At 53.7% G+C, this 12116-nt stretch overlaps 3 protein-coding genes across 3 annotated transcripts; 2 read left to right on the top strand and 1 right to left on the bottom strand.

Annotated features, from left to right (window-relative positions):
• Nucleotides 1-864: 864 nt before the first annotated feature.
• Nucleotides 865-2619, top strand: PpBr36_01367 (uncharacterized protein; the record flags this gene model as incomplete). Its single annotated transcript, XM_029888554.1, has 3 exons — nt 865-1208; nt 1275-1807; nt 1871-2619. 3 exons carry the CDS (start codon nt 865-867, stop codon nt 2617-2619), a joined length of 1626 nt encoding a protein of 541 aa, XP_029752317.1.
• A 547-nt stretch (nt 2620-3166) lies between these two features.
• On the bottom strand, nt 3167-3936 carry PpBr36_01366 (uncharacterized protein; the record flags this gene model as incomplete). The annotated part of the gene is made up of 2 exons (XM_029888553.1): nt 3167-3776; nt 3848-3936. The coding sequence occupies 2 exons, from the start codon at nt 3934-3936 to the stop codon at nt 3167-3169; spliced, it is 699 nt and encodes a 232-aa protein (XP_029752316.1).
• Nucleotides 3937-5935: 1999 nt separating this feature from the next.
• Nucleotides 5936-11769, top strand: PpBr36_01365 (uncharacterized protein; the record flags this gene model as incomplete). The annotated part of the gene is made up of 6 exons (XM_029888552.1): nt 5936-6830; nt 6896-7336; nt 8734-10307; nt 10365-10552; nt 10616-10860; nt 10931-11769. 6 exons carry the CDS (start codon nt 5936-5938, stop codon nt 11767-11769), a joined length of 4182 nt encoding a protein of 1393 aa, XP_029752315.1.
• Between the last annotated feature and the right edge of the window lie 347 nt (nt 11770-12116).

Genomic DNA, 12116 nt, shown 5'->3' with positions numbered 1-12116 from the left:
CCCTTAATGGTGGCTTGCGTATTCATATCTACGATTACCACCTTTCTTGGCTTTATTCCCAAGTTTCGCTACCATAACAGGAACCAAATCTAGTCCATCGACACTTGCGGCCCGCCAATACGTACGTCCTGGTTGATTTTACAAATCTAGTTACATTGTGGTACTCGGTACATGCCATACAAAGTTTATATCCATCAAACCCATGTCTAAGCTGCCGAATACTCCGCCACCACAACAACTCCTCTTCTGATTACTGCCCCGGACTGTGGCACCATAACCATCTCTACAATCCCACCTTCGATAGTCTTCAGCATTTTTTGTCAGTGGCACGACTTTGATTCCATCCGACGGCACACCCATCGAACCTTACACCACTGCCACATCCGGCGTTCAGCCCGTCCTCGTGGCTGGCCATCGAAGTCACGTCGGCCCAGAACCGTCTGTGCGGACTTTCTCGAACTTTAGCTGCAAGAAAACCGGTCCGATATCCCGTCAATCCGTACCTGGGAGAGCACCTGTCAACGGTTGATCGTAGGCGTCACTAGCACACGCATCGGCCCAAGCGCCGCCTGCACTGCCTTTGTGCTCACAACCGGTCCCCGGTAGTGCCTAGGACGGCTACAGAAACCTTCCCGGCGCCACGAATCTCGATCTTACCTCTGGAACGAAACCGAAATTGACCATACCGCATAACTGTGCCCCGTTGGATCAAGACAACCACGACCCCCTCGCAGTCATCTTGGTCGTTATTGAAGCCCATGGGACGGGCTTCCCTGACGCCGACTCACGAGTAGCACGGAACGTGCACTCCTGAGCCTTAAGGGGGAATTAGTCTCGAACATCAAAACTTGACAAGGCTCCAACATGGCCCTCAGCGACGGCACTAGTGCGCCAGGAACTCCACACGATCGAGAAGCCGCTGGACAAGGCCGGACTGCTCTCCCATCCCGACCAACGATTCCAACGAAGAGCCTAAGCGCAACAAGCTCATCCCACGGTCGATGCTCACCTCCGTCACAAGAGGGAGACGTTATGGAGACAAATTTGCACAGATCGCCTTCCTCGGGCAGAGACCAAAAAAGTGCGCAAAGTTCAGGGTTGGCCCAACCGCCAAGCCCGGCATCACTGGCCAACGATGCAGCGTCGGATGCCGGAACGGACGTCATGTCCGTGGCCAGCAATCAGACGCCATCCGGGCAGGTTTGCAGGTAGGTCACGAAGAGTCCTGGAGCCTTTGATGTGTACGGGAGCCGTGCTAAACCGTAGCTTTACAGCAACTGTGGAACCACTCAGACACCACTGTGGAGGAGATCACCACAGGGAGCGACCATATGCAATGCATGTGGTTTGTACCTGAAGGCACGAAACGCTGCGAGGCCTACGAACCTGAAGCGGGCCCTCAATGTCGTTGCTAGTGGGTCATCAAGGGCCGCGGAGAAATCTGCCGGAAAGGGGGTCCAGGCAGGCTCGTCCAACGTGGCCGGGGCGACGTATGTCACGGCGGAACACACACCCAGCGGCAGCTGCCCCGGTGGAGGCCGGTGTAATGGTACTGGCGGGGCCGAGGGCTGTAGCGGCTGTCCTGCATACAACAACAGGATAGCGAAAAGTGCCAGCTTGAATGTTGTTGCTTCTGGCACGTGCGCAAGCCAGCAGGGTACAGAAGATCCGAACGCAGTCGACATGACCACTTTGCGAATTCAAAGCCAAAACACCACCGTAGTGATTGCCTGTCAGAACTGTGGAACGACCATCACGCCTCTTTGGCGACGTGATGAAGCTGGTCATACCATCTGCAACGCGTGTGGTAAGTATATGTCGAGGAGCTGGCAACTACCTGGAGGATAGGTATTGACTTTGCATATTATAGGACTTTACTACAAGCTCCACGGCGTTCACCGACCAGTCACGATGAAGAAAGCTGTAATCAAGCGGAGGAAACGAGTCCTACCGGCATCGCAGCAGGGCTCACCGGCACCAGTAGATGGTGCTAGCCCTAGTCGTGAAGATGGTGCGTCGCCTTCGCCTCAACCAGAAGCACCACTCGAACGCGGATCCATCAACGCAGATGGGTCTGTAAACCTGGGTCTGCGACGCCGTGCGAATGACAACATGCAGCTGGTACCGGAGAGCGTCCTGCGACAAAATACACAACATTCGGGCGCACCCAGAGGTGATCTCGCGCAGTACCACGTCACGAGCTCTCGGCCTTCCGAACACCGGTTGCCCCCGCTCAACCCAGTACCAAGCCCGGTAGATAGGCAGCCGTCCTTGTCCCCCGGCTCCTTTATGGGCTCGTCCAGTCGCAAGCGGTCTCTGTCTGTGCTCGACGACGGCGCGCAAGCTCATGGTGGTGGGGAGGACTCTGGCTCCTCCTCGAAACGTCTCTCGTCGATCAACTCGCTACTGAGCGGCCCGCTGTCCACGGGCGACGAGTTGCCACCAATGGACCAGTCGAGGAGAATGATGCCGATAGCTGCCATAACGGCGCCGCAGGATGAGAGTGGCTATACGGTGGAACGTGACAAGGCCGGCCGAAGGGCCGAGCTTGAACGGGAGGCGGAAAGAATGAGACAGATACTTGCGGCCAAGGAGCGCGAGCTAGCCGAGCTCCAGTAAAAGGTAGTGTGGCATATCTCAACGGGCGCTTCAAATTGGGGAGCTCGCGATTTTTTTTTTTTTTTCTGGGGAAAAAGAATCTGAGCGTCGAGAAATGTAGATACTGGGCTGCAAAAGCAACATGTGCGCGTGTGTGTTTATGAATAGTACTTGTGTAACGAGAATCATGAAGAAATGAAGCGAAAAATACGGAACGAGGTACAGGGAGGGTGAGTTTGTTTGCGGACCACTCAGCTTGACCCAAGTTTTGAGAGACGTCATGAGCATGCGGCAGTGCGCTTATGTTGGAAAATGAAGTTTGCTACAAAACATTTATTCGGTATCAGTTTATGTTTCTGCTTATAGCGTTTGGCAAAAAGACAATGTTGTGCATCAAAGTACGGATCTCGGAATCAGGAATCTTTGTGGTGTATGCAATTTCAGACCAAGCCTTGCCGTTATCGCATGAACATGTAGTAAACAACAACCACCCATCGACTCTCTCGTAACACTTGATCGCCTCTACCGTCTTTTTAAACACTATAACACGCGCAGCTCTGAGAAACGATTACTGGCTACTCCGAAAATGGCCATATCCAGGTGACGGAGACCGACTCAAGGGAGACACGGCTTCCCACCAGAGATCACCGGCCGCGGCGGGGCCTGCATCGCTGGCTCTTGGATGGTCCCAGCGATAGTGCTGCTCCCAGGGGTAGATGTCATCCTGGTCCGGCTCGCTCACGTTGTCCGGCACGTCGGGAAAGACCTCGGCAGCCCGCGCCACGACAAATCTGGGGTCCTCCCTCTCAACGTCCCCGCAAAACGACACAAGCTGCGCCGAGGGGGTTCTCCTGCCGCAAATGCGGGGGTTTTCGTACTTGAGGGCTTCGTGGCCCATCTGCTGGCCGGTCTGGTTCTGAAGCTGCGAGATGGGAGCTGGGGATTCGGCGCGCAGGTGCACGTCGGGGTGCTGCGGCTCGGCTTGCAGACCGGAGCTGGGGAGTTCGGCTATAGACCCGGTCCCGCTTGCGTCGACTTGGTGAAGTCTGCTGCTATATGATACCTGCCCAGAGGCATGTTCGGGCTGTTGGAGGACGATGGGGGAGTTGCAGCCCTCGCGTGGCCTTGTCGAGGCCGGCATCGTCGGATCGGGTGCACCGGCGTAGTCCCCAATATGCCTTTTCAGAACTGGCATTAGTTACACTTCCTCATCAACACTGGACTGGAAGTAACCAGGGCAGTTGCTTACCATTCTGTGATACTGGAGCCTCGCGTAGCTGCACAAGATGTGCATCTTCCAGAACTGGAAGAATCGGAATCCTTGCGAGAGGTCTCCATGGAGATGAGGCTTGGGGAAGACAGTTGATGTATGGAGGCGGGTTACTTGGTCTGAAACTCGAAAATTCATGGACCAAAGGGGGTTGGGGTTTTTAGATGTTTGTCCCGGGAGTAAACACCAACTCTTGAGCGAGGCTAGATCTTGGAGATGCCAGCATTTATATTGCCTACCGAGAGCCATATTGGCAGAAGATTAACGTGGTATATCCATCAGCGCACTGTATACAGGTTGTGAAAGTGGCCTCGAACAAGAAGAATTCATGTTAATCATTTTTTGGGGTCCGGAAGTATCACTGGTTCTTCTGTTGCAGCAATGCATACGTGACGGCATGAGGGAAGGCTGTAAGAAGGATAGCCAAAAAGCATTTATAATATATCGGCGATGTATAGAAATCATGGTTGCCGCTGTCACTGTTGTCAGGCGCTTAAGAGGCTTGGCAAGGGTGACAACCAAATCGTAACATCAAACAACCAACTCCTGTGATATCTGATAGTATCGCGACTTCATCCCACTTGGCATCTGCAAACAGGCCACCAGCGCCTCATAGAGGGTAACAGACGTTTAGCGGGATCGTCATACCAATGCATAAGAAAGGGGTCAATGATTGAGGTCGGATTGAGGCTCAAACCTGCCGGAGTGTTGTACTCCTGAGATACCTGCCAGCTGCGATGGGGGCCAAAGTAGCTCGCCCTGAATTTCTTCCCATGCCAATCACATTAAAGATTCTTGTTCGAGAAGCACCCAGAAGATTTTAGGCTGCGACCCTGTTGCTGAGCTGCATAATATTGAAATAATCCGGGACGGACGGCAGCCAAGCATGATCCAGCTTCACCGGTTGGGGGCCAATGGCTGACGGCCAGGACCGCACTTTTCGGGGTAGTCGAACACGAAATGTCAAATCAGCTTGATGATGTGAGATGCGGCGGTTCCCACAGCCACGTGCGCCGTTGCCCCCAATGCCATGTGAGGATGGTCACCACAACCTGGGGATGCTGGTGTGTTAGTAGACATTGAAATATTGACCCTCAACACAGCACATATAGTGTGCCGTACCTAGAAATGTAGGTACTATTGTGACTCTCGGTGTGGTGTGGTGCATCGGGCCGTATTCCCTGCATCAACAGCCTCCATCAAATGCCCATCGATTTGGTTCTCTGTAGGATGGGGCACCTAAGAAGAACACGGATGAAGACTCAAGCTTATAGCAAGGTCCACTGCAACGGTAATAGATTTTCATTACCTGTAGCGCTGCCCTCCTTTGAAATCCGTCAAGTTCGGTGCTCACAAGCATGCGTCACATTGACCACCGTTGACATCCCGTCGCGTTAGTATATTTCAGTCGATTAAAAAAAAAAAAACGCCAACAGGGGTCAAGAACCATTTTGACATGAAGGCAATGAGTGCGATGGCCGTTAAGCTGAAGCCTCTGGACTGCTATACTATGCAGACTAGACTAAAAGTGGTTCTTCCCTATCCGTTTGTTGGCTTTTGAGTTTAAATACGAATAAATAGAACCTGAAAATGAGGGCATGCCAGAAAGGATACTTTGTGCAGTTCGGACGATACAGACCGAGCTGATTATCATTAAATGTTTCACTCAATCGAGTTGAACGAGATGCACTTTAGCCTGACCCTGCAGAGATCTCAATGCAGGGTTAGGGTCTGACCCCGCCGTTTCCATGGGTTTGTTTACTTTGATCGGTTTGTGTCGGCGCGTCCACAATTTTTAAAGCTTTGAACCCAATTGATCTTTACCATTCGAATCGCAACCGCACTGTCATTCTGCCAGTGTATTTTTTTTTCTTGCTTTTGCTTGCGCGGGTCCGCTAATGCCAGCACCCCTGCCCTCTTTCAGACAAAACCAGCTTCATTCCAGTGCTTACACTGTCGGTTTATCAATTCGAGCTGCACTACGACCAAGGTAGCGACGCGCCGACTTGCGCCAACACCAAACAAACCGACGCACCCCGACCATAATCCTCTGCTACCTCATGATCTATGTCTAAAGCGACGTCCAAGCAAACTTTACTCGGCTTGGTGGATTCGGATTCGGACGACGACCTTGGGGCCAGCTTTGCCTCGGTTGAGAACCACGGATCGTCTGCTTTGAAGAAGATATCAGCAAAGAAAATGCCTCCCAAGAAAGCCGCAAGCCGCCCGGCCGCCAGCAAGGTCACCAAGAAGCCCGCAAAGGCGACGACGCGCCGCGCTAGTGACCGACTCGCCGTCGCCGTGGAAGCCGCCCTCGAAAATCCTGATGCGCCGACGGCAACGAAGCCTGGTGCCGACGCCCCAAGAAGGGGCCGCAAGGCCGCGGCGGTGAAGCCCGACGACGCTGTGATACCTGTGTCACCGCCTAGTAGCGGGGCAGCAAAAGGCAAGGCTGGCCGAGGGCGGCCAAAGGCTGCAGCGGCTGCGAAAAAGAACGCCAAGGATCAGAATGCGCCCGAGGAGGACCCCCAGACTACCACATCTGCACCGGCGAGGAGGGGTAGGAAGCCAGCCGCCAAGGCGCAGATCGTCGACAACGAAGAGACTCTAGAGATTCCGGAAACGCAGCAACCGCAGGATGCCATGGATGTTGACGAGGACACGGGGGTGGAGCAGGAAGAGGTCACAGCTATGGACGACCTGACCGCCATATCACCAGTTGGTTCACCGCCTGGTAGGGCCTTGCCGTTGAGCATGTCGTCTCCCGGCAAGGTTAGGAGCCGACCGACTGCTGTGGCAGATGCCGACGAAAGCGACTCGTCATTACGGCGGCGGCTAGGAGACCTTAGCAAAAAGTACGACGCTTTGGAAACAAAGTATCGTGACTTGCGAGAGATTGGGGTCAAGGAAGCCGAGCGCACGTTTGACCGTTACAAGAAGCAGAGTGAAGACAGGGCAAAGAGTAAGTACCGTGTCCGCTTGCGGAGAGGGCAGTAGTGGCTTGAAAAGAGTGCTAATATCGCATAGCTGCCGCCGATCTGATTGCCAAACTCAAAGAGGAGCTTGCTTCACAAAAAGATCTCGCCAGAGAGGGTCAGAGGCATAAGAAAGATCTTGAGGCGAAGCAGGCCGAAGCCACGTCCTTGGCGGGTCAAGTGCAAGTCATGGAGAACGCTTTGGCAGAAGCCAGGAAAGAAATCAAAACCCTAGCCACGAGGTTGTCGGCGTCCCGAACTGTTGAGGTGCCGCACAGTCTGAAAGTTCCCCCTGGAAGCGCTCTCAAAACTGGAGCTGGCGTGGGCTCTGCTGCGGCTCGAGCTGCTGCCAGCGCCGAAGCTATCCAAGTTGCACAGGCTGCACAGATGAAGGAGGACCTGTACGGTGACCTTACTGGCCTGATAATTCGTGGTGTCAAGCGGAACGAGGATGAGGATGTGTTTGACTGTATACAGACTGGTCGCAATGGAAGTAAGTCGCATCTTGAGCCAGTTCACCTGATATTCCCTCACAGCCTGCTGACCAAATTTGTTTGTGCAGCTTTACACTTCAAGTTGTCGATCGGCAACGATATGTCTGCAGAAAACTACGACGAGGTACAGTTTATGTACATGCCACAACTCGACCCGAGTCGAGATAGGGCACTCATCGACATGTTACCAGACTATTTGGTGGAAGAGATCAGCTTTCCCAGGCCTCACGCTGCAAAATTTTATTCAAGGGTCATGCGGTCCTTGACGGAGCGTGTGGATCAGGGGGAATAAAAGTAAACGTGCCGTCGGCAGAGGCCATCCAGTCAGTGATCGGCGGAACGCTGAGGTTGTGCACAATGTCTGGTCTGGTTTGTTTTGAGATGACAGGACCTGGATGAAGGGGTATACATAACAAGAGCGGGAGTTTGCGGCGTCAGGTATTTAGTTCTTGGGTTCCTGTCTGTGGATTCCTTCAATCCACGTATATTCCATTTTCCTATATTTTTGTCGGCCGAACCTTATCAGATACCCATCCGTTCAATTGTATTGATCACTATATCCATAACAACTCGTTCATGTTCTTAAGCGCCTGCCTGGGCGAGTCGCGGGTGGGCTGCAAAGATTTTGCCCTGACCAAGTCCGAGCCACGGGAGTACCTCAACCCTCCGTCGTTCCCTTGATGGCCCGACCAATCCCTGCCGATGGACGGACGGGAAGGGCTGGTGGAAGCCCATGGGACGATTGAGCACTCCTCATTGGCTGGTGCTATAGGGAGCTCAGGGGAAGCTGCCGGTAAAAACCCTGTCGTGATTGACATCAGAACCAGCAATTGGGGGTGGACATTTTTATGGATCCAACGCCTCAATGTGAAATGATGTGTCCTCCCGCCTTTACTGTACTCGTCCTCACCCTGGGCTCCTCAGAATTATTTGCGCAAGGTAGTCGCGGTGGCTTGCCTGTGATCCTTTATTGGATACATCATCTTTCCACGGTTATGGAATCTTGGTGAAACCCCGCGTTTTCAGTTACCGCAAAAGCGACCCTGTTACTCCCCGTCCTGACGCGCTATAATCGTGTCGATACCCCCGTCCGCGACTCGACCATCGTCTCCCACGCGAATTAGAGCCCTACAGGGCACGCCGGCACCATGTCGAAACGGGGGAGGTTCATGGCAATTGCCGTGATCTTTCACCTAGTGTATATATACTCTATATTTGACATTTACTTTGTCAGTCCTATCGTTTCGGGAATGCGCCTGTTTCAAATCAACCGAGAACCTTCGAAGCCTGCCCCCGCAGATCGCCTGGTACTTTTTGTTGGTGAGTACCCCTCTGTGCTGAAGCGCCGCAGACAGCTTGATCACGCGCTCACCAAGAGGATATTTCTGTCTGCTAGGCGATGGTCTCCGCGCCGACAAGGCCTTCCAATCCCACCCAGAGCCCTACCCGAAAACCGATGACGACCTGACCCCGCGCCCGCTCGCCCCATTCCTTCGATCGCGAGTCCTGGAGCATGGAACATTTGGCGTCTCGCACACCCGGGTGCCAACAGAGTCGCGGCCTGGCCATGTTGCGCTGATCGCAGGACTCTATGAAGACGTCTCCGCCGTCATGACGGGATGGAAGCTGAACCCCGTCAACTTCGACAGCGTCTTCAACCGCAGCAGGCACACCTGGAGCTGGGGCAGCCCGGATATTCTGCCCATGTTTGAAAAGGGCGCTGTGCCCGGCCGTGTGGATGCGTACATGTACGAAGCTGAGGATGAAGACTTTTCGCAGGACGCCACCCACCTCGACTACTGGGTCTTCGACCACGTCGAGGAAATGTTCACAGAGGCAAAGCACAACGCTACGCTGGCGGAGGCGTTGAGACAAGACAAGGTGGTCTTCTTCCTGCACCTGCTCGGGCTCGACACGGCGGGGCATTCTTTCCGCCCTTACTCCCCAGAGTACCTGCACAACATCAAGGTCGTGGACGAGGGCGTCTCCAACATAACCAGGATCGTAAACGAGTTCTACGGCGACGACAGGACGGCGTTTGTCTTTACGGCTGATCATGGCATGAGCGACTGGGGCAGCCACGGTGATGGACACCCGGACAACACCAGGACGCCGCTCATTGCCTGGGGATCGGGGGTTGCCAAGCCCAAGATTGCGGCTGGGGATGCGCCGGCGGCTGGCCATGATGAGTTCTCTTCAGACTGGGGCTTGGACAAGGTCCAGCGCCACGATGTCGCACAGGCTGACGTTTCGGCGCTCATGGCATTCCTGATCGGCGTCGAGTTTCCCGCGAATTCCGTTGGTGAAATCCCTCTCCCGTACCTCAGTGCTAGCAATAAGGAGAAGGCCGAAGCCACACTTGTGAACGCACAGGGGATCCTGGAGATGTACCGCGTCAAGGAGGAGAAGAAGAAGGGCCAATCACAGCTTCGATTCAAGCCGTACAAACCGCTGGCAGGAGGGGCGCAAAATGGTAGCCGTGGGATAGAGGAGCGCGTCGCAGATATCCGCCGACTTATCGACAACGGCAACCATGAGGAAGCCATTGAGGAGTCGGCTGCGCTGATCAAAGTGGGACTCGAGGGCCTTCGCTATCTGCAGACATACGACTGGGTGTTTCTTAGGGCACTGGTCACTATCGGGTACCTGGGCTGGATGACGTATGCGCTCATGACTGTCCTGGACATGCACGTGTTGCACGGCCAGGTGCAGCCCGCCAGGGATGGCATGGGCTTGGCTGCTTCTACAGCCGTTCTTGTGCTTTTATACGCATCATTCATCGCGTCTGGGTCACCGCCCACGTACTACGCGTATGCATTCTTCCCCGTGTTCTTTTGGGAAGAAGTGTACGCTCGTCGTCAGAGCCTTGTGCAAGGACGTAGGCTGCTGTTCGCCCATATAAAACCTGGGGCCAGCCTTGCATCTTTCTTGCTCAATGCTGCAGTCTATGTCGCCGTCATTGTTTCTCTGGTGAGACCACCTCCCCGATCTAGTCCACCTCAAAATCGACCTGTCTAACCTGAACAGGCTCATGGATACATCCACCGCGAGGTCCTCACAGGTCTGTTCATACTTGGTGCTTTCTGGCCGGCATCTTATGGCATCTCATTCCTGCAAGAGCACGCCATACTCGCCGGAACGTGGTTTGCATCTTGCCTGGGCATGAGCACTTTTACTTTGCTCTCGGCCATCAAGGTAGAGAACCTGGATCTCATGTAAGCATGACAATATTCCCTGGCCAAACCACTTCCCTTGCTAACTAGGATTCATTTGTATAGTCTCATCGGAGGAGCTTTGATGACTGTGATTGGCCTCGCATACTTGTTGTTGGAGTCCCTCGTCCTGAGAGATTTCTCGTCACAAACACCACCTCCGCCCAAGAAGCACGTGAACAGAGCTCTTGTTGGCGCCCAAATCGGCCTCGTTGTTCTGGCAATGCTTGTAACGCGCTCAACTGTGATAGCCCTGAAGGCCAAGAAAGGCCTTCCTTTGGGCAACCAGGTTGCTGGCCTGTTTGTTCTGAGTAAGTGTTGAATATTGATCCCAACAGCTCCAACAGCTTGGGTGCCGAGAAATGCTAACTTTCGGACAAGTCTCCTCTTTTATCCTGCCAATTGCCTACAGGGTTGAGCCCAACAACCACTACCTCCATCGTCTAATGGTTGCGTTCTTAACATTTGCGCCGACATTTGTTATCCTTACAATATCCTACGAGGGACTCTTTTACGTCGCATTCTGTATCACACTGGTTGCATGGGTGCGCCTTGAGCACGCGGGGCACATTTACTCCTCGCGACAGGCTGCCGCCGGGAAAAAGATGAGTTCCAACGGAGCAACGACTGTTGTAGCCGCACAATCATCAGATGAGCCGGGTGCAGCTACGAACAAGTACAGAGCTCTCACGCTGACAGACGCCCGCGTGGCTTTGTTCTTCTTCGTGCTGCTGCAATCGGCATTCTTCAGCACTGGCAACATGGCATCGGTGTCGCAGTTCAGCCTGGAGAGCGTCAACAGGATCCAGCCGATATTCGACCCGCTGACGCAAGGTGTACTCCTGACTCTCAAGCTCCTGGTCCCCTTCGCGATCTTGTCTGCGAACGTGGGCGTGCTGACCAGGAGGTTGGGCGTTGCACCATCGGCGCTCTTTATGCTCGTCATCGCTGTAAGCGACTTCCTGACGCTCTACTTCTTCTGGGTCGTCAAGGATGAGGGGTCGTGGCTGGAGATCGGGTCGACCATTAGTCACTTTGTCATTGCGAGCATGATGTGTGTTTTTGTGGCGCTCCTAGAGGGTGTCAGCGCCTTGTTTGTGGCTGGTGTAAAGGTGTCCGAGGAGGGTAGGAGTGGGGGCAGACGTGCTGTTGATGCGAAAGCAGAGCCTGCTGCTGCAACGTCTAATGGCAAGGCAGCTACAAAAGCGCTCAATGGTTGAGCGCTGAATTTATGGAGTATTGATATTTGGAAGTTGTTAGTTTTTCATTAAGCTATAGACTTTATTCAAAACATATTTTCTCCCTTGGTGAAGCTCAGCAGCACTGAACTACCTCAAATATCGTTGATTTGATTTGCTCGCGTGGAAATTGAGTAATCTGCTCCATCCAAGACATAATCACATGCGCTACTTGGCATCCTCTTGGCTCTTCCCCAGATTCACAAGATCGAGTGACTGGGGTGATTATTTGGGATGCGAGATGACTTTTAGGCGACCAAGACCAGCCTACCTTAAAACCTGGCTGATGAATGTACCTTGCCCAAGGTGGCAATTCAAGGATCTAGCTG

This window comes from Pyricularia pennisetigena, chromosome 2 (genome assembly GCF_004337985.1).
Source record: "Pyricularia pennisetigena strain Br36 chromosome 2, whole genome shotgun sequence".
NCBI classification, from domain to species: domain Eukaryota; kingdom Fungi; phylum Ascomycota; class Sordariomycetes; order Magnaporthales; family Pyriculariaceae; genus Pyricularia; species Pyricularia pennisetigena.
Note: the sequence above shows the minus strand (reverse complement) of the source record. Positions and strands in the feature narration are given on the sequence as shown.